The 25,365-nt window shown below is 39.1% G+C and overlaps 1 protein-coding gene across 1 annotated transcript in view; it reads left to right on the plus strand.

Moving 5' to 3' along the window:
- The window catches only part of DCC (DCC netrin 1 receptor), an 813,847-nt gene that overhangs the window by 685,337 nt on the left and 103,145 nt on the right, over positions 1 to 25,365 (plus strand). Inside the window, 2 exon segments of the mRNA XM_068993780.1 lie at positions 119 to 151; positions 22,590 to 22,655. Coding sequence (XP_068849881.1) covers positions 119 to 151; positions 22,590 to 22,655 — 99 coding nt within the window.

The raw sequence follows: 25,365 nt of genomic DNA on the forward strand, positions 1-25,365 counted from the left end.
TTCAATAGGGCATTGGCCTTGATATGAGAACTCACTAATAAAACCGTTGACTGGAAATGTCACCTTTCTTGATGGAAACTGCCAAAATCTAATAATATTATTTCTCTTTCCTCCACAGTGGAACACCCTGACAAAATGGCTAATGACCAAGGTATGGTGGTTTTCATCTGTCATTGTTCCCTCCTTGAGTCAATACTGTCTTTTAGAAATGTCCGTCATTATTCTGTTTTCTTCTTTCTACCTGGGCCATACACCTGATGGAGCAGGCACTTGTGCGATAATTAATCTTGTTAATGAAGTTCTGCTTGGCTGAGGTTTCGGCTCTGATAGGGAGGATGTAAATTTTCTTGAGAGGAAATTGTTTTGTCTCCATTCTGAAGGACCAATTAAAATGTCAAGCTTCTTTGTATGAAATAAATTTTTAGTCTCTGTCTGCACTTTTGAATAATTCACATTAAGTGTAATTAAGCTCAGCATAATTTTCAAGCTGCTCTTGCACCCTTTCATGAGCTCTGGATTAAAGTTCTGTAGTTCGACAGAGAAGACCCACAAATCATGCGTGCATTTCCTCTACTATGAGCTTCTTTTCATACCGAAAAACAAAGTTAGGTCAACTTTTCTTAGGGCACTACTTTTGTTCATTTTGAAGCCAGAAAGATTTCATTTTAAGAATAAGGTGCCAATTTGACTTGCAGTATTTTGTCCTCCTTCCATTCATTTGCTAGAAGCTGATTTGTGTAGAGAAACAGAGACGGTTTTACACGAAGGAAAATGGAGATAATACCATCAACTCTCAGGTAGATAGGAATTTATTACTGTGATTTGTAGACTGATATATTAAGATTCCACTTTTTTTTTGCATGAGGATAATTAGTAGAATGCCACAGGGGAAAAAAAAAGAATAGTTTATGCATCTGACTTTTATAGGATGTTATAGTCTTCAAAAAGTGAGCGTTTAGAAATGCTCATAACTGGTGACCATTGGTGTTGTGAGTATTGGTTCAGAGCTCACAGCTTGTATAATTGTTTCCTGTGTGAGACGTCACTGTCAACATAACCTCCCTACCATCATCATGTCTCATAAGGCATCGTGGTGTAGACTGTGGGAAAATATGCTTTTCACCAAGAATACTTTTCAACTGTTGACAAATACTAAGAATCTGAATGTTGTTTCACTAACAGTAGCAGATTGTCTACATGAGCGGTATTTTATTTAATGATCCTGTATTCAGGTTTATCTCTGGGTCCTTATATCATCCCTCTGCTTAAGAGAACATGGCCAACACTTCATAGAGGCAGTAACTGAAATGATGCAATGCACAAAAATGTCCACCCAGGGTTAAAGTCTCCATTCAGCATTCCCTGATAGCTCAGTTGGTAAAGAATCCGCCTGCAATGGAGGAGACCCCGGTTTGATTCTTGGGTTGGGAAGATCCTGGAGAAGGGATAGGCTACCCACTCCAGTATTCTTGAGGTTCCCTGGTGGCTCAACTGGTAAAGAATCAGCCTGCAATGTGGGAGACCTGGGTTTAATCCCTGAGTTGGGAAGATACCCTGGAGAAGGGAAAGGTTACCCATTCCAGTATTCTGACCTGAAGAATTCTATTGACTGTACAGTTCATGGGGTCGCAAAGAGTTGGACACAACTGAGCGAGCAACTTTCACTTCACTTAATCACCTGTATGTTCCTGCCTGCTTACACTTAAAATATTTTTGTAAGATCAACATCTACTAAACAGTAATATTTGTAAAGCCACTAATGATAAGTAAGTGGCAGCTAGCATGTATTTTATTAGGTAAATTAAACATTAGTGATATCTAAATTCAAGCTGGAATAGTTAATTAGCAGAATTTATAATTTCAATAAAAAATAATTAAAACAACTTTGCATGGCTTTCTTAACTTAAACGAATTTGGAGCTTTCACAGGCAGGCAACTCCTCAGTTTTGAAATTATGTTTAGAAAAAGTGTATATAGAGAGAAAGGAAATATGAAAACATTTTTTAAATAACTGAACCAGATGAAAAGTTACATTATTAGCCATTTGAGTGACAGTATGCTCAAGCCTTTCAATGTAGTGGATTTCCAGTTGTTTCTGTATCCCTTTTAATTTTTTTTGCTGTTATTTATTCCTTGTTTTGGTAATAATATTTTCAGCTACCAAGAAATATATTTTGTACAATCTCTTTGGTCACACACTCTCCATGGATTTTACTCAGATCCTCACATTGACAGTGAAATCAGATCAATTACTGGAAACAAAAGGAATTTCCAAGAATTATTGCCAGTGGCTGTGTTCATATATTCGGGCAATTGTTCTTTTTCTTCGTCTAACATTGCTTCAATTCTGTCACATGTTAAACTACTTGATCCCTTACTCAAGCACAAGTGGTATACGGTTGGTCAAGTTGATAGGTTCTAAATTTTACATCAAAGTCTAATTACTTGTAAAATTGAGAAGGAGTGACAGCATGTAATTTAGTGGTTATAAGCCAGATCTTTAAATTCTTACAAAGAAAGCATATAAAATTTGTTGGCCATCCAAAATTCTTTGAAAACAAAATCAGACTTAGTACTTGAAAAATAACCGAGTTTAAAGATTCCTCTAAGATTGATGGGAATAATAGGAAAAGGCTGCTTTGAAGATCCCCACTCTCGGCACACAGCAAATCAGCTGGATATGCATTATTGTGCTCTCTGTTAGACCAATTTGTCCCCTTCCCATGGTGAAATGATCCCACAGTTATGTTTATGACAAGCACTGCACATCTGTTGAGAGAAAATTTGCTCAGAGAAAATTTAGCACCCTGGGTCAGAGTTAACCTTGCAAAGATGAATCCTAAATAGAAAAGCAGGAGGTCAAGTTTGACTCATATGAGAAAAAGTGAGAAAAGTTTTGATTGTTTTTAAAAAGTGTCACTGTAATCTCTTGTCACAGTTACCTTTTCTTGGAATTTAATATCTGCCCTGAAGAATGTAAATGTGAAAACAAAAAGTCAGTTATGTTTAAGTCACTTCTGATTGGGGGAAAATGTTTTCTTCAGAGTAATAGCAATGCTAGTGTGAAAATGATGGATGATTTACATAGAACTCCTTTTCCCCTTCGTGTAAGTGTAAATTGATCAGATCTAGTGTTTGCACATCTCTTGTTCCACATCTTAATTATTTCTCTAGTCTCTTGTAGGCACAAGCAGCCAATAAGCTTTAAAGTAATCATGGGATTTTAGAGGTTAATTGCAGATTTACTGTTTTGGAGGGTCAGTTGGAGAAGGGAAAGTGAGTGGAAAAGATACAGACTGTATTCTTTGTTTATTTTTCATATTTTGGTAAAAACCCTGTCAATTTGTCTGTGTCTGGGTGGGGGTGTATAATAGTAACATTAATCCTTGTGAAGCTTTCGCCACCAATTGCTGTTCTGAGAGCTTAACATGTATTGACTCATTTAATCCACATAATAATGTGTGTGTGTACTAAGTCACCGCAGACATGTCTGACCCTTTGCCACCCTATGAACTGTAGCTCACCAGGCTCCTCTGTCCATTGGGTTCTCCAGGCAAAAATACTGGAGTGAGTTGCCATGTCCTCTTCCAAGGGATCTTCTTGACCCAAAGATCAAAGCCACATCTCTTTCATCTCTTGCCCTGGCAGGCAGGTTCTTTACCACTAGCACCACCTGGGAATACTGTGGGAGATACACTGTCATTTTTCCCAGTTTACTGATAAAGAAGCTGGATCTCACAGAGTTCAAGTGATTTGCCTATAGACACACAGCTGGTAAGCAGCACAACCATATTTCAAACCCATCCAGCCATCTTCCAAAGCCCCTATTTTGAACCACCAAGTATATCCATGACTACATGCTACACATACATATACACAACCACACACACAGCACTTTTGACATATATCTGTAAAGTCCCTGCATCTAAAGTGGGCATATAGATACTTTCCTAATATCAGCCTTTCTTTCCCCAATTCAGTGAATATTCTAGAGAACAAAGCAGTTATAATCTGAGATCATCCTGTAAGTAGGATGCTGCAGCACTGAATATATGATCCTGACAGTCCTTTATCTCAGGAAACACAAGCATGGTGCTATCTCGACTGCCTTGGTCAGCTCGAGCGGCCAATACAAAACACCACAGTCTAGGTGGGTTAGGTAACAAATGTATTTTCTCATAGTTCTGGAGGCTGGAAGTCTCAGATCAGGGTTTGGCAGGGTTGGTTTCTGGTCAGAGCTCTCTTCCTGGCTTGCAGACTGCTGCTTTCTTGCTGAATTGTCCTCACAGGGTGGAGAGAGTGAGAGTGAACTCATGACCTTGCTTATAAGGATGCTAATCTTATTGGATCAGGGCCCCACCCTTATGACCTCGTTTAACTTCAAGCACTTCTATAAAGACCTGTATCTCCTTCCTAATACAGTCATACTGGGTGTCACAAATTCAACATATGAATTTGGGGATGGGGAGGACATAATTCAGTACATACCATCTACTTTCAAAACCAAAACTGTTCTTTCACTGATTCTCTTTCCAGATTTTCAAATGAGGAAACAGAAAAAATTGTTGTGCAGGACACTCAGATATAGCATCAGGCAGAGTTGGGACTCAAACACGTTTATCTCTGACTCCCAGAGTATGTTGTCTTTCCTTTGTAGACTGTTGCTCTATTTATGAAAAAATTGACTTTTTGTTTTTCTGCAATCAGGTTAAACCTTTTAGATCTTCAAACAGAAGCATTTATTAAAGCCTCTTGCTTGGGGATCACAGTGGATGATAGCCATAACTATAAAGTATGACCAGTTCTTGAAAGTAATTATTAGATCAAACTTTTAATCATAAATGATTGCTTTTGCACCCTTGAGCAAGTGAAAGGAAAGGTAGTTGCACAATCGTGTCTGATTCTTTGTGACCCCATGGACTGCAGTCTGCCTGGCTCCTCTGTCTATGGAATTCTCCAGGAAAGAATACTTGGGTGGGTTGCCATTTCCTTCTCCAGGCGATCTTTCTGACCCAGGGTTCAAATCCGGGTCTCCTGCATTGCAGGCATATTCTTTACCAACTGAGCCATAGGAAAGCATTTAACCCCAAAATGTTATCCTCTGTGTTGAGGTGTCGATAATGTAAAAACTGGTCATTCTTAGCATGAAGACAAATGCTAAGTTTCATATATGTTTCCGTGCTTGCCCACTGGGGCAATAGTACAGGTGCTGTGGCCATGGCATAACCATAAAGAGGAATCCTCATGACATGATCTGTATCACTGATGATAAGAATTATAGGGGAAAACGGCTTGCTTCAAGCACCGTCAAGTATCTTTAATTCACTGTGGTCTACAGAGGGGTGATGTAAAACAGGAGACCTGGAAAAGAGGCATAAATTCACAGGCCAGTTTTTAGTTCCAGATATTGCCCTCCCACTGCCGAAAGAGAATCACACTCCTCTGAATGGTAGTAATGGCTGGTAATGCTCTGGGCTTTTCCTTCAGCTCAGTGTATGATGGAAGAGAACCAGAATGCAATCAGATGCCCGGGATGCTAGCGCCATGCTGAGACTGTGAGCACCTATGTGGATTTGGGCATGGGACTGAACTCTCTCAGCATCCTCCCCTGTAAAATGATGATTTAGCCCAAATGACCTTTGATTTCTTTTAAGTTTAAGATGATCAAATTTTAGAATTGGTATTAGAAAACTAAAGCCCAGGCACAGCATCTCCACGCCGGGTACCACTTCGCATGTCAGCACTCCCGCTGCACACCTGCCACTCTTCTGTGCATTGAGCATGTTCTATCACAGTTAGCTCTCACAACATCCCTACAGATGCAGAAGGTAAAACTCTTAAGAGGTTAAATCTTGCCCGAAGACTCACAGTATGTAAGGAGTTAGGCTGAAATATATACCCAGGCTAAGTAGCTTGAGAATCTCTGCTCAGAACCAATGTATAATTTCTGGAAATGCAGTAAGTTAATCAACTCCTACTTTGTTATCAAGAAAGTGAAACTTACACACCCTTCGCATAAATTCACCCAGTTTAAAGGTCTTTGTCTTTCCTCAATAGGGTATTCAGGCCAAGTACTTGACGTTACACCGGCCATTTTCCACCTCAACAAGTTTAATCTCATGAATAAACAGAATGTTAATTGTTTCTAGTTTTAGGGAAATAAGCTTTTCAAGGCAGTCTAGTCAAGCTTGGAATTTAGTTAATGTAATTCAGATTTTGCAGGATTTGGATCACAGGAGCCAGGCTGCTGTTTGAGAAATTGACACCTTTAGCACCTTTTGATGGGAGTCATTTAACTGAAAATGAAAACCTCTTTTTACCCTGTTATCCTGTGTAATTTCAAGTCACTTTATTAGTCAACTGCTTGATACACTCCCTTGAAAAAAACCTACTCTCACATATGTTTTTCTCAGCTCCAGAATTTTGCAATTCTGGAAATTATAATGTTAAAAAAAACAACTAGAAGCCCAAAATGAGTAATGTGCTTTTGATAAAATATCCTGTCCCCAGCAAGCAACCAAGAAACTGTCTAGTCAACCTCTCAGAAGTTATTATGTTTTAATAGGTAACTTTGAAAGAAAAAAAAATGTACCTAGTGCTCACAGAGGTTAACATGATTCATGGGATAGTTTTAATCTTCTCAGACCTGAAAGCTAGACATTTTCATTAATAAGCCCTCAAAAAGATATCTTAAGCAAGTCCTTGTCAAGCCTACTGTGATGCCAAAGGTCCTTCTTTGTCATAGATATCAGCCAAATATTAAGTTCCTAGCTTTATTTTCTGCCTGCTTTATCAGTCCTGGATTCTGCCTCATCAGTTTTCTTTCTGAAACACAGATGGTTCACTGTTACTTACAGAATGAAGTCAGTTCTTTGACATCAAGGTCCTCAGATTTCCCGTTCTACACTCAAACCCTCCATGTATGTCACAGTCTATTAGCAAAGATTCACGAATCACTCTGGAAAAAAAGTGTCTTTAGAACTCCATGCTCTAACTAGTACTGTCCTCTTAGCCTTAGCAGTGCACTCTCCTTTCTCTATTGAGCCTTATCTTTGAAGGCTTCTTCTCAATTTTCTTTTGTCCAAGAAGTCTTTGTTACCTTTCTGGTCATTTATTCTTCTATATGTCCATAACACCCAGTTTAGTCTCTGCTATGCTATCTGTTTCTTATACTTCATCTATATACATATCCCCAACATCTTGGCCAGGTTGTAAATTCTTTTGGTGGCAAAGGGCTAGTCTCATTCACATTGTCATCTCTGCCTCCCTACACCCCCAATCTCTAATTTTGAACCTACCATATTATAGTTGACTGATAAGAGTTTGTTGTTGAATTATGACACAGATATTTGAAAAACAGAGTAATCTGGAAAGACAGCCTTTACCATCTCATCTAAAGTATCGTTTAGAAAGCCCAAAAGTAATAGTGCATATGCCTGTGGGATACTGTGCAGTCAGCCCTCCCTATCTTCCTTTTCCAAACCTGCAGATTCAGCCAGCGTTGGACCCTGTCCTGTGTTTACCTATTATATTTGAGCATCCATAGATTTTGGCCTCTGAGGCAAGTCCTGGACTCGATCCCTGCAAGTATCGAGGGATGACTGTATAGGCGATTGATCTTGGGGGAGATGAAAAAGATATGAAAATATTTTTTTCCAGTAGGGAAAATGTATCTTCAATATTCATCTATTAAATTAAAGCTGAACAGAAAGAGAAGTTCTTTCTCATCCAGGAAAAGGTGGTCACGTTGTAGATGATTTTGATCCACTGTGTCCTTTTCTTAACCTTTACCCTTCTCTGTGAAGGTTCTTCACCCTTTTCACCTTTCTTGATCTTCTCTGTCATTTACTGTCAGAGAAAATGTATACACTTGCCGTTCACCAGCTGCTCATGATTCTGAGTATGTAAAGAACAAAATCAAAAGTAGTGGGTGCAGATGAGTTTTTGAAATTCCAAATGTGCAATATGAAAACAGTTGGACTCACTTTTGACAACCTGTTTAAAACTGTTTGCCTAGCACTGCTCTGGATGTGATGAAACATAAGAAAGAAGTATGGTTCCATGGGTTCATTTTCAAAAAGATGCAGTATAGTTAGGATGTAAAGACTCGCAGCCCGATATGAAAAGTATGAAATGCTAAAGCAGGTGGTACTATCTGCATATGTGTGTTACAGGGTTTCAGATAGGAATCACTGTGAGTAGTAGTAAAAAAGACTTCTTAAGATCCAGTAGTTTAAATATATGAGTAAAACTTGAGTCAGCACAAATATCTATAGAGGGAAAATGACTTGAACTGTTATTCAGAAAAATCCGAGAATGGGAAAAGCAAGAAGTTGCTCAAAGAATGAGGATTGCAAAATGTGTTGAGGGATAATTAGGGCACTGCTGTACAGACTAGGGCACTGTGGTTGAGATAAATTGGTAACCGGGCTTTTGCTGTTTCTCTCTGCTCTAACACAGCAGTTCTCAGGGCTTTTTACTCTGAAATACATCAAGTGCCTACTGTTTACACTGACTGCTGAAGACCAGCAGTGTTCCCCTGCATCCAGGATCCTGCAAACCTCATTCACTCTTGACCGCTGATACTGATCAAACGTTTGAGGGGAACAGCATCCGTGAGAGTGAGGGTCGGGGAGAGGAAAGGAAAATTTGGGATAGGAACAGGGCCTCACTTTCCATCATCAACTCTTTAAAGATTTTCCTAGCTCTTGGTCCACTTCTGTTATGCCTTTTCTGAAAGGACACCTTCACTTGTCCCAGTCCTTTGCGTGGTGACAAAGATAACTATTTCGTTTCTTTTCCAAAGTCTGTTGTGTTTTGTGAGCCTTACTGAGAATGGAGCTGCCATCTTAAGTCAAACCCACACAGCAAAGCCCTCCCATTCATACACCCTGATCAACTCTAGGAGATGCTCTAATTCTGCCCAAACTCACTCCCTATTCATCTTTCATTTATTAAATTGCTCAATAATGGTAAAACCATCTTCATCAAAGTCAGACAGATTCAACCACTTAAAATGAGTATGTTAGTTAGTTTTCTGAGCCACAGTTTGCTCATCTACAAAACAGAGCTAATAATGTCTACATCATCAATTTGTAATTAATAGCATCCTCATCCTATTTATTATAGAAGTCTTTCCTGTTGTATTTAATTTGCTGTTCACATTCAGCTAGAATCATCACTCTAGAATGCATATTTGATTGAATCATTTTTCTACTTAAAAATACCTCCAGTGGATCTGTTCCCTATAAGAAAAACTCTAGATTCTTTTGTAAAGCATATAATGAGTTTTATGATTTCATCTCGGCCTCTTTCTCTAAGCTTACCCAGTTCATTCTTCTCTGGTACTTTTACACTCATCTTTTAATTCCCAGCTGTCACCCCTGAGAATGAGTGATGTCACCTCAGCTGTCAACCCTGAACACTTTCCATCATTTTTCTGGGTGGAATTAGTCAATAATCCTATTTTTCTATGTTCACCTACTTAAAACTTTTTTTTAACTTTTGAATTTTACAATGTAGTTATCATTCACTTAACGTATTTTCTCTCACTAGATTATGAACCTCTGCAATAGTCCTTTTGTATTACTAATGCTTAGAGCCGTCCAGGTGGGGAAGCTCCCATAGACCCTCATAGCGTTTGGGAATGGTTGCTCCCTTATAATCCACGTAAGACCATGCCTCATCTCCATATTGCTGTCTGGTCAGTGGACAGACTCTTAGGAAGTCATCCAGGGAAGTGTCCATGTTTAAAGAATCAGGATTGTTTGAAAATTTTCATAAAAACTAGGCTTCCTCTAAAAGTGATTTCCGAGACCCGTATGCTGGTCATTATTCCAGATGCATTATCAGAAGGAATGTATTCAAAGACATTCTTGTGAGAGGAGATGATTTAGAGACCATTCAGCTTTACCATATCAGTAATATTATTAAGCATCACTATGTGATGGCACCTTATGCCAGTACCCTTGCCTGGAAAATCCCATGGATGGAGGAGCCTGGTGGGCTGCAGTCCATGGGGTCACTAAGAGTCGGACACGACTGAGCGACTTCACTTTCACTTTTCACTTTCATGCATTGGAGAAGGAAATGGCAACCCACTCCAGTGTTCTTGCCTGGAGAATCCCAGGGACAGGGGAGCCTGGTGGCCTGCTGTCTATGGGGTCGCACAGAGTCAGACATGACTGAAGTGACTTAGCAGCAGCAGCAACATGAACAAAGCTAGTGGAGGTGATGGAATTCCAGTTGAGCTATTTCAAATCCTGAAAGATGATGCTATGAAAGTGTTGCACTCAATATGCCAGCAAATTTGGAAAACTCAGCAGTGGCCACAGGACTGGAAAAGGTCAGTTTTCATTCCAATCACAAAGAAAGGCAATGCCAAAGAATACTCAAAATACTGCACAATTGCACTCATCTCACATGCTAGTAAAGTAATGCTCAAAATTCTCCAAGCCAGGCTTCAGAAATACGTGAACCATGAACTTCCTGATGTTCAAGCTGGTTTTAGAAAAGGCAGAGGAACCAGAGATCAAATTGCCAACATCCACTGGATCATGGAAAAAGCAAGAGAGTTCCAGAAAAACATCTATTTCTGCTTTATTGACTATGCCAAAGCCTTTGACTATGTGGATCACAATAAACTGTGGAGAATTCTGAGAGAGATGGGAATACCAGACCACCTGACCTGCCTCTTGAGAAACCTGTATGCAGGTCAGGAAGCAACAGTTAGAACTGGACATGGAACAACAGACTGGTTCCAAATAGGAAAAGGAGTGCATCAAGGCTGTATATTGTCACCCTGCTTATTTAACTTCTATGCAGAGTACATCATGAGAAATGCTGGACTGGAAGAAGCACAGGCTGGAATCAAGATTGCCAGGAGAAATATCAATCACCTCAGATATGCAGATGACACCACCCTTATGGCAGAAAGTGAAGAGGAACTCAAAAGCCTCTTGATGAAAGTGAAAGAGGAGAGTGAAAAAGTAGGCTTAAAGCTCAACATTCAGAAAACGAAGATCATGGCATCTGGTCCCATCACTTCATGGGAAATAGATGGGGAAACAATGGACACAGTATCAGACTTTATTTTTGGGGGCTCCCAAATCACTGCAGATGGTGACTGCAGCCATGAAATTAAAAGACGCTTACTCCTTGGAAGGAAAGTTATGACCAACCTAGATAGCATATTCAAAAGCAGAGACATTACTTTGCTGACTAAGGTCCATCTAGTCAAGGCTATGGTTTTCCTGTGGTCATGTATGGATGTGAGAGTTGGACTGTGAAGAAGGCTGAGTGCCGAAGAACTGATGCTTTTGAATTATGGTGTTGGAGAACACTCTTGAGAGTCCCTTTTACTGCAAGGAGATCCAACCAGTCCATTCTGAAGGAGATCAGCCCTTGGATTTCTTTGGAAGGAATGATGCTAAAACTGAAACTCCAGTACTTTGGCCACCTCATGCGAAGAGTTGACTCATTGGGAAAGACTCTGATGCTGGGAGGGATTGGGGGCAGGAGGAAAAGGGGACGACAGAGGATGAGATGGCTGGATGGCATCACTGACTCAATGGACGTGAGTTTGAATGAACTCCGGGAGTTGGTGATGGATAGGGAGGCCTGGCGTGCTGTGATTCATGGGGTTGCAAAGAGTCGGACACGACTGAGCGACTGAACTGAACTGAGAGTTCATAACAGTAACCAATGTTCTTCTGAAATAGATATGCACATATATATGTTTTTATTTTATAATACTTAGCAGTTCAGTTCAGTCGCTCAGTCGTCTCCGACTCTCTGTGACCCATGAACTGCAGCACACCAAGCTTCCCTGTCCATCACCAACTCTCAGAGTTTACTCAAACTCATGTCCACTGAGTCAGTGATGCCATCCAACCATCTCATCCTCTGTCATCCCCTTCTCCTGCCTTCAATCTTTCCCAGCATCAGGGTCTTTTCTAAGGAAAATACTTTTCCTAGCATCATACATGCATACGTATTTCACAGATACAAGAATTTTTTCGTCTCTTCTTTGATTGACATCTGCCACATGCTTAGAAATCCGGCCATGTGTTGGTCTGGACTAGTGCTGCTTTTTATCTGTATTTGCAAAAGATGAAAAGTGAAATATTTGGAAACTTTTTTCCTAGTTTAGAACATCACTTGCACAACTTTCTTTACACATCATTTGCCATGTTCCACAAAAGATTATGCATGTGCTACAGGAAATCAGGACCCAGAATCAAACTGCAGTGTCAACCAAGAGCTAGGAATTAAGAGTTTATCTGTTTAAATTGCTCATATCTAGAATACAATTTTCTGTTTTGTCTAGAAGTTTCCTGATTGACACTTGGGTCTAGGCAAAATTGATAATAGCAGGTTTTTTCACCCTGATCTTCATAATAACTATATGTTCACTCTTCATGACATTTATATATGAAATTATAATATTATATTTTATACTGATTTCTAAGGATTTTTAGAGAGCTTTCCTGATAGCTTAGTTGGTAAATAATCCACCTACAATGCAGGAGACCCCAGTTTGATTCCTGGGTCAGGAAGATCCGCTGGAGAAGGGATAGGCTACTTAGTCCAGTATGCTTGGACTTCCTTTGTGGCTTAGCTGGTAAAGAATCCACCTGCAACATGGGAGACCTGGGTTCAGAAAATGAATTTACTTCTTGTCAGAGTCTATTTATATTTTATGGCATAAAGACAGAAATCGGAACCCCCAAAGAAATGACCCTCATGGTCAAGGAAAAGATGGACAATGGCTTATTTGGTTCTCTTGCACTGGGTCTGACTAGAGTAGGTCACCAAATGCATTCCCGTTCCTGTCAATTACTGCTCATAGACTTGCCACAGGATCCTTGAGCATAAAACCTCAATATCCCCTTCATGGATCACAGCCTTGTCATGGCAAAGGGGCTTGCATAACTCAATGGAGCTGTGAACCGTGCTGCACAGAGCTACCCAAGACAGACAGATCATAGTGAAGAGTTCTGATAAAACATGCTTCACTAGAGGAGGGAATGGCAACTTACTCTTCTTGCCAGGAGAACCTCATGAACAGTATGAAAAGGCAAAAAATATGACACCAGAAGATGAGCCCACCCACTCCCCACCAACCCACCAGGTTGGAAGGTGTCCAATATGCTACTGGGGAAGAGCAGAAGGCAATTACTATAATAGCTCCACAAATAATGAAGAGGCTAGGCCAAAGTGGAAATGGTGCTCAGATGTGGATGTGTCTAGTGATGAAAGGAAAGTCTGATGCTATCAGGAACAATATTGCATAGGAACCTGGAATGTTGGATCCGTGAATCAAGGTAAATAATTGGACGTGGCCAAGCAGGAGATGGCAAGAGTGGACATCAACATCTTAGAAATCAGTGAACTAGAGTGGATGGGAATGGGTGAATTTAATTCAGATGCCCATTATATCTACTACTGTGGGAAAGAACCCCTTAGAAGAAAGAGAGGAGCCCTCCAAGTTAACAAAAGTCCAAAATGCAGTACTTGGGTGCAATCTCAAAAATGACAGATTGATCTCAGTTCATTTCCAAGGAAAGCCATACAAATCACAGTAATATAAGTCTGTGCCCAAACAGTGATGCCAAAGAGCTGAAGTTGACTGGTTCTATGAAGACCTACAAGACCTCCTAGAATTAACAGCAAAAAAAAAAAAAAGATGTCCTTTTCATCATACAGGATTAGAATACAAAAATAGGCAGTCAAGAGACACCTGGAGTAACAGGCAAGTTTGGCCTTGGAGTACAAAATGAAGCAGGCAAAGGCTAACAGAGTTTGTTAAGAGAACACATTGATCATAGCAAGTACACTTTTTCCAACAACAAGAGAAGACTCTACACATGGACATTACCAGATGGTAGTACCAAAATCAGACTTTGCAGCCAAAGATGGAGAAGCTCTATATAGTCAGCAAAAACAAGACCTGGAGCTGACTGTGGCTCAGATCATCAGCTCCGTATTGCAAAATTCAGGCTTAAATTGAAGAAAGTAGGTAAAACACTAGACCATTTGGGCATAACCTAAATCAAATCCCTTATGATTACACAGTAGAGGTGATTAATAGAATCAAGGGATTAGATCTGGTAGACAGAGTGCTTGAAGAACTATGAATAACATTGTACAGGAGGTGGTAACCAAAACCATCCCAAAGAAAAAGAAATGCAGGAAGGCAAAGTGTTTATCTGAGGGAGCTTTATAAATAGCTGAGGAAAGAAGAGAAGCCAAAGTCAAGGGAAGAACTGAAAGATATACCCAACTTCAGAGTTCCAGAGAATAGCAAGGAGAGATAAGATCTTCTTAAATGAATAGGACAGAGAAATAGAGAAAAACAATGTGATGGGGAAAACTAGAGATTGCTTCAAGAAAATTGGAGATAGCAAGGGAACAGTTCATGCAAGGATGAGCATGATAAAGGACAGAAATAGCAAGGATCTAACAGAAGAAGAAGAGGCTAAGAAGACATGGCAAGAATACACAGAAGAACTATACAAAAATAGTCTTAATGACCCAGATAACCATGGTGCTTTGGTTACTCACCTAGATGTGGATATCCTGGAGTGTGAGGTCAGTCGGGCCTTAGGAAGCATTGCTGTGAGCAAAGTTATTGGAAGTGATGGAATTTTAGCTGAGCTATTTAAAATCATAAAAGATTATGCTGTTAAAGTGCCGAACTCAATACGCCAGAAAATTCGGAAAACACACCAATGGCGACAGGACTTGAAAAGGTCAGTTTTTCTTTCCAATCCCAAAGAACGGCAATGCCAAGAATGTTCAAACTACTGTACAGTTGCACTCATTTCACATGATAGCAAGTTCAGTTCAGTCACTCAGTCGTGTCTGACTCTTTGCGACCCCATGGACTACAGCACACCAGGCCTCCCTGTCCATCACCAACTCCTGAAGTTTACTCGAACTCATGTCCGTTGAGTCGGTGATGCTATCTAACCATCTCATCCTCTCTAGTCCCCTAATCCTCTTGCCTTCAATCTTTCCCAGCATCAGGGTCTTTTCAAATGAGTTCTTCACATCAGGTGGCCAAAGTATTGGAGTTTCAGCTTTAGTCCTTCCAAGGAATATTCAGGACTGATTTCCTTTAGGATGCACTGGTTGGATCTGCTTGCAGTCCAAGGGACTCTCAAGAGTCTTCTCCAACACCACAGTTCAAAAGCATCAATTCTTCAGTGCTCAGCTTTCTTTGTAGTCCAACTCTCACATCCATACATGACTACTGGAAAAACCATAGCTTTAACTAGATGGACCTTTGTTGGGAAAGTAATGTCTTTGCTTTTGAATATGCTATCTAGGTTGGTCATAACTTTTCTTCCAAGGAGTAAGCGTCTTTTAATTTCATGACGGCAATCACCATCTGCAGTGACATGATAGCAAGGTTATGTTCACAATCCGTCAAGCCAGACTTCAGCAGTACATGAACCAAGAATTTCCAGGTGTACAAGCCGTGTTTCAAAGAGACAGAGGAACCAGAGATCAGATTTCCAACATTTACTGGATCATGGAGAAAGCAAGGACATTTGAGAAAAACATCTACTTCAATCCATTGACTATGCTAAGGCTTTTGATTATGTGGGTTACAGAAAACTGTGGAAAATTCTTAAAGAGATGGGAATACCAAACCATCTTACCTATCTCCTGAGAAACCTGTATATGGGTCAAGAAGCAACAGTTAGAACTGGACATGGAACACAGACTGTTTCAAAATTGTGAAAGGAGTACATCAAGGCTGTATATTGTCACCCTGCTTATTTAACTTATATGCAGATTACATGATTCAAAATGCTTGAATGGATGAATCACAAGCTGAAATCAAGATGACTGGGAGAAATATCAAAAGCCTCAGATATACAGATGACACAACTTTGCTGGTAGAAAGTTAAGAGACTATTGGTGAAGGTGAAACAGCAGAGTGAAAAAGCTGGCTTGAAACTCAGCATTCAAAAAACTAAGATCATGACATCTAGTCCCATCACTTTGTGGAAAATAAAAGGAGAAAAAGCAAAAGCAGTGACATATTTTTTTGTGTCCAAAATCACTGCAGTAGTGACTTCAGTCATGAAGGAAAACTATGATAAACGTAGAGAGCATATTTAAAAACAGAGATATCACTTTGCTGACAAAGGTCCATATAGTTAAAGCTATGGTTTCTCCAGTAGTCATGTACAGATATGAGAGTGGGACCATAAAGAAGGTTGAGCCCCAAGAATTGATGCTTTCTAACTGTGGTGTTGGATAAGACTGTTGAGAATCCCTTGGACTGCAGGGAGAGCCAATCAGTCCATCCCAAAGGAAATCAGTCCTGAATATTCATTGGAAGGACTGATGCTGAAGCTGAAGCTCTGATAGTTTGGCCACCTGATATGAAGAACTGACTCATTTGAAAAGACCCTGATGCTGGGAAAGATTGAAGGCAAGAGAAGAGAGTGACAGAGGTTGAGATGGTTAGCATTACCAACTCAGTGGAGATGAATCTGAACAAACTCCGGGTGATAGTGGAGGACAGAGGAACCTGATGTGCTGCAGTTCATGAGGTCACAAAGATTAGGACATGGCTTAGCAACTGAATAACAACAATACAGCCTCAGTACATGCTAGCTGCCCTTGTATATGAAGTAGTAATATTATACTTTCTTTTAATCAGTGAACTTTCTTTCATGTTAACTTGAAAACAATGTGTTGAACCTGAGGAAAGGATGAAAAGAGCTCATTCATTTTTCTATTAATATATGTTTGAAATATTCTAGGCATAGGCTATGATTTTGCTTCCTAGTTTTCATACCTTTTTTCAAAGTCAGCAGGGTTACCAACACTTAGCCACATTTTTCAGCCTCTGGAAAAGCATCTGCTTTAAATATATCTCAATATGATCTGTGTACTGAGCAGTAAAATTATATTCACATGGCATCAATGCATTATCTTTACCCAATGGTATATAAGACAGAAAATCAATGCACTTCCCTTTATTATCACCAGAATTATCTTCAAAGAAACCATTTCTAAGATCAAGATGATATCTCAGTGCTCTGTATCCTTGGGAGGATATATATTGAATGAATGTTAGACAACCAGTCTGTTCATTTAATTTAGATTATGGCCCATATCTTGGGATTGATTGTGTGAATTCCATTCTGAAGGACCCTCTGTTAACTTCAGTCAGGAAGAATGGATTAAAAATAGATTAGAACTACCACATTCAGCTTTTTCTATGTCCTCTGCAGAATAATTTTCCATTCACTCCTTTCTGAACTTATAAACATCCACTCAGAAAAACCACTCTAGAACTAAATTCTAGTTGAATTAATCTTTTCTACAGACTTTGTTTATTTATTTTTTGGCTCCACAATCACTGCAGATAGTGACTGCAGCCATGAAATTAAAAGACGCTTGCTCCTTGGAAGAAAAGCTATGACCAACATAGACATCATATTAACATTACTTTGTCAGCAAAGGTCTGTCTAGTCAAAGCTATGGTTTTTCCAGTAGTCATGTATGGATGTGAGAGTTGGACTATAAAGAAAGCTGAACACCAAAGAATTGAGGCTTTTAAACTCTGGTGTTGGAGAAGACTCTTGAGAGTCCCTTGGACTGCAAGCAGATCCAACCAGTGCATCCTAAATGAAATCAGTCCTGAATATTCCTTGGAAGGACTGATGCTAAAGCTGAAACTCCAATACTTTGGCCACCTGATGTGAAGAACTGACTCATTGGAAGAGACCTTGGTGCTGGGAAAGATTGAAGGCAGGAGGAGAAGGGGATGACAGAGGATGAGATGGTTGGATGGCATCACCAACAGGATGGACATGAGTTTGAGTAAACTTCAGGAGCTGGTAATGGACAGGGAGGCCTGGTGTGCTGCAGTCCATGGGGTTGCAGAGTCGGACACAACTGAGCAACTGAACTGAACTGAGGTGCTAAACAATTTTACCACAGGGAATATTCTTCATCTGCCCATATGTACTAAAACTTTGTGTCTGATGTAACCATTACACTGCTTAAGTTTACACACATACACACACTTCAGTACAAATATAGAAGCAATATTTTAAGTAATAATGGAAGAATAGGAACATAAACGTTAACATGTGTAATAGTAAGAACTTAAAGTATGTTTGTTATTAACACATTACAAAGTGTTCCCAGTTTAGTCACTTATCAAGTGTTGAGAATATGGTATAAATGTCACTTTGGTAAGCACCAAGAAATATAATAATGAGCACACATCCCGAAGGAATTCATGTTACCTCTGCTCATTTTTCCCTCAATCCAGAGAGTAGCTAGTAGGAAAATCATGGAGACTAACTTTTATCTAAGGGAGTACGTTTCTGTTGTCAAAATAAAATGATCTATCCTTTAAATAAAGCATAGAAAATAACTCTTTAAGTGACTTTAGCATTTATACTATTTAAAGAGTATAAACCAAGTGGAGGCACATACATTTTTTGGTTTGGGCCTCCCTTAGAGGTACATAAATACAATAAAGTTAACCCTGTATAAACTATTTTTCAGTAACTTGAAAAAAGCCCCAGTCTTCCTCTTTTCAAGTCAAATATGGGATCATTTCTTTTTTCTTTTTTTCTTTCTTCTTTCTGAAACCAGAGACAGGTGGTTTGCTTCAGTTATCAAAACTTTCTGAAAGAAACGGATTTTTGGATGAAATCCATGGTTGGTTAGGAGATTCAGTACTCTATCATCTTAATTCTGTTCCTCACCCTAATTTCTATTAGGAAATTTGGGTACAGAGTAACACAAGAGTTTTTCTTTATATTCTTGAGAATATAATACTATATTTTTATAGTACATTTTCATTCCTGTTGTTCCTGTAAAACCATATTACTAATTCCTTACTGAAAAAAGAAACTACATATCTCTAGTTTTTTTTAACTATATGGAGCTTTATTTGAATAATTTTTAAAAATTTATATACATTGAAATATATTACTTCCACAAATGTTGTGTTTTAATATCCATATATTCATTTACTTATTTGTAATTTTTAATTTTGAAAAATGTTAGAGATTTAGTACCATAAGCAAAAAAAGGAGTTGATGATTTAAGATAAATTTAATTGCAATACATATAAGGCTAAAAATAATACATTATCTTTTATTTGCATGTACTTCTTTTAAAAATACTAGATAAATGAAAAATATTTTCGCTGAAACATAATAGTGATTTATAGTAATAGTAAATCAATTTAGTAATAGTTATTTTATAGTAGGAATTAACTTATTCTTAAATCTTTAAAGTCAGAATAAGTTAAAAACGATATGATATTAGCTAATATTAACCATAAATAGTCCTATATAGGATTTGGATTCAATGAGCCAATGCTATCTGTCTTGGCAGGTTCTATATCTAATAAATCTTTTTATGCTACCCCTCCCGTGAGCATCTAGCACTATGCCTTGCCTATACTGGGCACTTAGTATATTTTGAGTTGAATTATTATCAGTTTTATGCTCCATTAAAAAATTAAGACCTCTGGGATTGAATAGTAGTTTATATCTTTGCCTTTAAGTGACTTTTCATCTTCCAGAGTCTAATTAGGTTGCTCTTTCCCTTAATCAGTGCTTATGAAATTCACCAAGTTTACTAAATGCATCTAATGTTTCAACTACAGCAAAAAGCCCTTTTGGCATGAGAAACAGTAGTAGTCCAGTGTTTCATCTGACAATTTTGTGATTTCTGCCTTAAGAGAGCAGGAGAATCTTATGTTTTTAACTTGTTATTTGTGGTGAATAATCTGCCTGCTAGTGCAGGAGATATAGATTCCATCCCTGTATTGGGACGATCCCTAGGATGAGGAAATGGCAACCCACTCCAGTATTCTTGCCTGGAAAATTCAGGACAGAGGAGCCCGACAGGCTACAGCCCAGTGTTGCAAAGAGTCTGACATGACTGAGTGACCGAACATACACACACACATTTACCCAATTTGCCCATAAAAAGACTTCTTGAGATTTAAAAGACATGTTTTAGAGGACAAAAACATAGAAGCACACAAAGTGATATTTGATTCCCACATCTTTAAATAAAGAGATCTCAGACTCCAATATCCCGGAAACGAGTTTTGTGTCTCTTTACTGAAGAGGTGCCAGAAGTCTTAAATCACCGTGAATCTAATCTTGCTTGTTGATGATATCAAGTTTCTTTAAAGCATTTCCTGTTGGATTTGTTAAGAGTTACTTAATTTTCTTTCATGATATCCATCTAATTATAACCAAAAAAATATTAACTGATGTCAGTATCCTAGATTATGTGAGTAGAATGCTCAAGTTTTCAGCTGCTCTGTTGCCTCAAAAGTATTTTGAGTTCCTTTATCTTACACAGAGCTCTAACCATATGACATCTGATATTCTTCAGCATATTGAAATTCACCATGTAATCAATAGCCTCGCTGAGTCTAAAGGGTGCTATACCCATAGAGATTTATGTTTAAGTAATATATGGATGTGCTCAGGGGCTTGTTTCTGCATCTTCCCACAAACTAGCTGGGAGAGTAAGAAACTTCATTAAAAAGACATTTGTCAGGATGCTAGAGGATAGGAAAAATCCTCCACAGGCTATGTACCTAATTTCCAGCCAATACAGAATGACTCCCAACAGGAATCATTTATTGCTTTAGTGGCTTAAGTGATGGGGCTGTTAGCTTCTCTTTTGGCTGACTGCTTTGCAATCTAGTTGCTTTCAGATGTGTGAACAGGCATCTTAATATTCATAGAGAACTTCTGTCTCACTTCATTTCTTCCAACCTTGATCTATCAGTGTCCTGTGGGCAAAGCTTATTGAAACCCCAGATGTGTCAGAGTTAACACAAACCAGGTACTTGGGGAAAGGGTTAGGCTTATCTGTGTTTCAGCCATCGCCCCCCAAGATGTTTTCACAAGGGCTGCTTATTTCATTCTTTTTTAAGTCACTCAGTCAGGATCAGCTCTTTATGACCCCATGGACTGTAGCCCATCAGGCTCCTCTGTCCATAGGATTTCCCAGGCAAGTATATTGGGGTGGGTAGCCATCCCCTTCTCCAGGGGATCTTCGTTACCCAGGAATCGAACCTATGTCTTCTACATTGCAGGTGGATTCTTCACCATCCAAGCCACCAGGGAAGCCCAGTCACCACCATTCCTCCCTGCCTCACACACAGGAGCCTCCATCCTAATTCCTACTTGTTTATATAGAGTCATTGACCAGCAGATTTTAAACATTCAGATTTATCCTGGAAACAGAATATAATGTCATTGGATTAATTTATCAGTGCTTATTGGAAACTTAATACCCTCATTTCAGCTCTGACTTGACACTGAAAGAATTTTTTTTTTTAATTATGAATGCATGGTCTGGTAACAAGACTTGTTTCTTCATAGTTCATTTGCAAATAAAATGATAAGCTCTTAGAAAAGCTGTAGTTAAAAGTGCTAACTACAGAAAATTTGGTATGCACAGGAATGTCACAGGAGCAGGACTTGGAAGTCTTCAAAAAAAAAAAACAAAACACAAAACTGTACATCTGACAAAAACAATGAATGTTATCCTAGCTGGCTTCCCTAGCTGGCTTCCTCAGTATCACCTTCTGATGATAACCACTTTCAGAAATCACACTCCAAAGTGAATAAAGAATTATCTGCACTCTTGTGTTTATGTAGAGATTGAACTCCCAAATGTTTTTTTTTTTTTCCTAATAGATATTGTGGAACTCAAAAATCTAATCAAATAATTACAGTTCTACAAACATACCAATAGAAAAGGGAATTACCTGTAGTGAAAAACTATTAATTACATGTGAATGATAGTGTAATTACTTCTGGTTAATGTCTGGCTCAGTTCTCTTAAAGACTACTTTTGTAATTGTTGAACACCTGTTAGAAGGCAGTGTTTCCAATGAAGTGATGCTCAAGAAACCTTGTTTCTTAGTGTGTTTGTAAGAAATAGTCAGACCATGTGGATTGTGACACACCCCCTATTCTTTATTCCATATTCAATAGTTCATTCTCAGGCACCTACTTGTCATATAATACAAAGACAACTTAAAGCCCACTTACAAGGCAAAAAGTGCTGTCCCCTTGTAAAGTAGTAATGCTAATTTGCCACAAAATCATGTCCACTGGGCAACAGTGTAGACTAGACCCCGTGAAGCAAGGAGCAGGCGGGCTCTGTCTCTCTAAGAGCCAACACCCCCATTCCTTCTGTTTGGAGATGTTCAAGACAGCAACACTTAGGCTAACACTGATGTTGTTACCTGTTGGTGGCCTGTTAACAAGGATACTGGGGGGGAAAAAAAAAGAGGAAGTGACGGGTCAGCTTTTCAGTGTGGAACTGAATTTAGCTTGTTTAGAAGAGTATTTTCATGACAGATTTTTCTCACACACAGAAAATAGCATTTTCTTGCAAAGTATAACGGTATCACTATTTTCAGGCTGTCTCTGAGGTAGATGAATTAATCTTACTCCATTGTTTGTATATTTTTAAGTACTATTGTTGTTTGCTTTGTTCCACTTGTGTTTCCATGTTATAAGTCCACTAACATTCTGATATATTTTCACAATGAACAGGTCGCCATGGAGATGGAAGTTATTGGCCAGTTGATACGAATTTGATTGATAGAAGCACTCTGAATGGTAAGTATATAAATTAGGTTCTATTGGATTAGTCATATTAATTAAAATGGTTAATTCTAGCATGTCTGAGGCAAATTTTCTATTGACTGCAAGTGCCAATATCCTCAAACTTAGGGCTTTAGTGGGGATAATAGAAGCATGAAATTATTAATAAACCTGGAGTTTATTTCACCAGGAGACAATGGCAATGAGAGCTGACAAGTACACAAAAGAGTCAGTTAGAAAAGCCTAGACATAGAGAATTTTATAAATGATGCAGGGCTGTTAACTATCTCACTTTGAAAGTACTCTGTGTATTTGAAATATTTCCAAAAATGAAATTTTATTAAAGAGAGGTGACGTCAAGAGTACAGCAAGCTGAAACCCTTTCAGTTTCATAAACTGAAGTTACTAGGACTTTTTAAAGAGTCAGAGTGCCAGGAAATTAAGAGGCAATCTGTACAGACAATAGAGAAGGAACAATTATTTCCTCACCGTTTCCATCACTGCTGAACAATGGTTATGTATGTTACATTGAAGCAAATGTAAGCCATGAACACAAAACAATATATTTCTCAAACGGTGTGTCCTAAAGAACACTTGACTTCACATTCCAGGATGTCTGGCTCTAGATTAGTGATCACATCATCATGATTATCTGGGTCGTGAAGATCTTTTTTGTACAGTTCTTCTGTGTATTCTTGCCACATCTTCTTAATATCTTCTGCTTCTGTTAGGTCCATACCATTTCTGTCCTTTATCAAGCCCATCTTTGCATGTAATGTTCCCTTGGGATCTCTAATTTTCTTGAAGAGATCTCTAGTCTTTCCCATTCTGTTCTTTTCCTCTATTTCTTTGCATTGATCGCTGAAGAAGGCTTTCTTATCTCTTCTTGCTATTCTCTGGAACTCTGCATTCAGATGCTTATATCTTTCCTTTTCTGCTTTGCTTTTCACCTCTCTTCTTTTCACAGCTATTTGTAAGGCCTCCCCAGACAGCCGTTTTGCTTTTTTGCATTTCTTTTCCATGGGGATGGTCTTGATCCCTGTCTCCTGTACAGTGTCACGAACCTCATTCCATAGTTCATCAGGCACTCTATCTATCATATCTCGGCCCTTAAATCTATTTCTCACTTCCACTGTATAATCATAAGGGATATGATTTAGGTCATACCTGAATGGTCTAGCGTTTTTCCCTACTTTCTTCAATTTGAGTCTGAATTTGGTAATAAGGAGTTCGTGATCTGAGCCACAGTCAGCTCCTGGTCTTGTTTTTGTTTACTGTATAGAGCTTCTCCGTCTTTGGCTGCAAAGAATATAATCAATCTGGTTTCAGTGTTGACGATCTGGTGATGTCCATGTGTAGAGTCTTCTCTTGTGTTGTTGGAAGAGGGTGTTTGCTATGACCAGTGCATTCTCTTGGCAAAACTCTATTAGCCTTTGCCCTGCTTCATTCCGTATTCCAAGGCCAAATTTGCCTGTTACTCCAGGTGTTTCTTGACTTCCTACTTTTGCATTCCAGTCCCCTATAATGAAAAGGACATCTCTTTTGGGTGTTAGTTCTAAAAGGTCTTGTAGGTCTTCATAGAACCATTCAACTTCAGCTTCTTCAGCATTACTGGTTGGGGCATAGACTTGGTCTAGTCAAGGCTATGGTTTTTCCTGTGGTCATGTATGGATGTGAGAGTTGGACTGTGAAGAAGGCTGAGCACCAAAGAATTGATGGTTTTGAACTGTGGTGTTGGAGAAGACTCTTGAGAGTCCCTTGGACTGCAAGGAGATCCAACCAGTCCATTCTGAAGGAGATTAGCTCTGGGATTTCTTTGGAAGGAATGATGCTAAAGCTGAAACTCCAGTACTTTGGCCACCTCATGTGAAGAGTTGACTCATTGGAAAAGACTGTGATGCTGGGAGGGATTGGGGGCAGGAGGAGAAGGGGACGACAGAGGATGAGATGGCTGGATGGCATCACGGACTCGATGGACGTGAATCTGAGTGAACTCTGGGAGTTGGTGATGGACAGGGAGGCCTGGCGTGCTGCGATTCATGGGGTCACAAAGAGTTGGACATGACTGAGTGACTGAACTGAACTGAAAGAACACTAATCTTGAACAGAAATGCCCAGTGGAACAACTAAAAATACTGCAAGTGAAGTCGCTCAGTCGTGTCCAACTCTATGACCCCATGGACTGTAGCCCACCATGCTTCACTGTCCATGGGATTTTCCAGGCAAGAGTACTGGAGTGGGTTGCCATTTCCTTCTCCAGACGATCTTTTCGACCCAGGGATCGAACCCAGGTCTTCTGCATTTTAAGCAAGATGCTTTACCATCTGAGCCGCTAGGGAAGTACCCAGTAAAATTTGAATTATTTCTAATTGCCTAAGAGCTGAGTCAAAGAAAAATATTGCAAGGGATTACCATCTCAATATATGCAGGCATCTCAATGTACATATCCATAGGTAACTAAAAATAATTCAAACTTAACTGAACCTCCTGTATTTTTAATTATTAAATCTGGCAAACCTAATTTTGGATCACTACCAAGTTTAAAAGTTTGGTACTGACTATTTGAATTTGCCCTTCAAAAGAGAATGAATTCCCTAATGAGAAGGAAACCTTAGCCCAAATTTGACATGAACAGATAAGTCAACAGATAAGAACTTTTCTTTTCATAGGAGTCAGACTTCAGATGAAGAGAATCACAGTAACTTAGAGAAATGCATGTCATTGT

Source organism: Capricornis sumatraensis, chromosome 21, assembly GCF_032405125.1.
Source record: "Capricornis sumatraensis isolate serow.1 chromosome 21, serow.2, whole genome shotgun sequence".
NCBI classification, from domain to species: domain Eukaryota; kingdom Metazoa; phylum Chordata; class Mammalia; order Artiodactyla; family Bovidae; genus Capricornis; species Capricornis sumatraensis.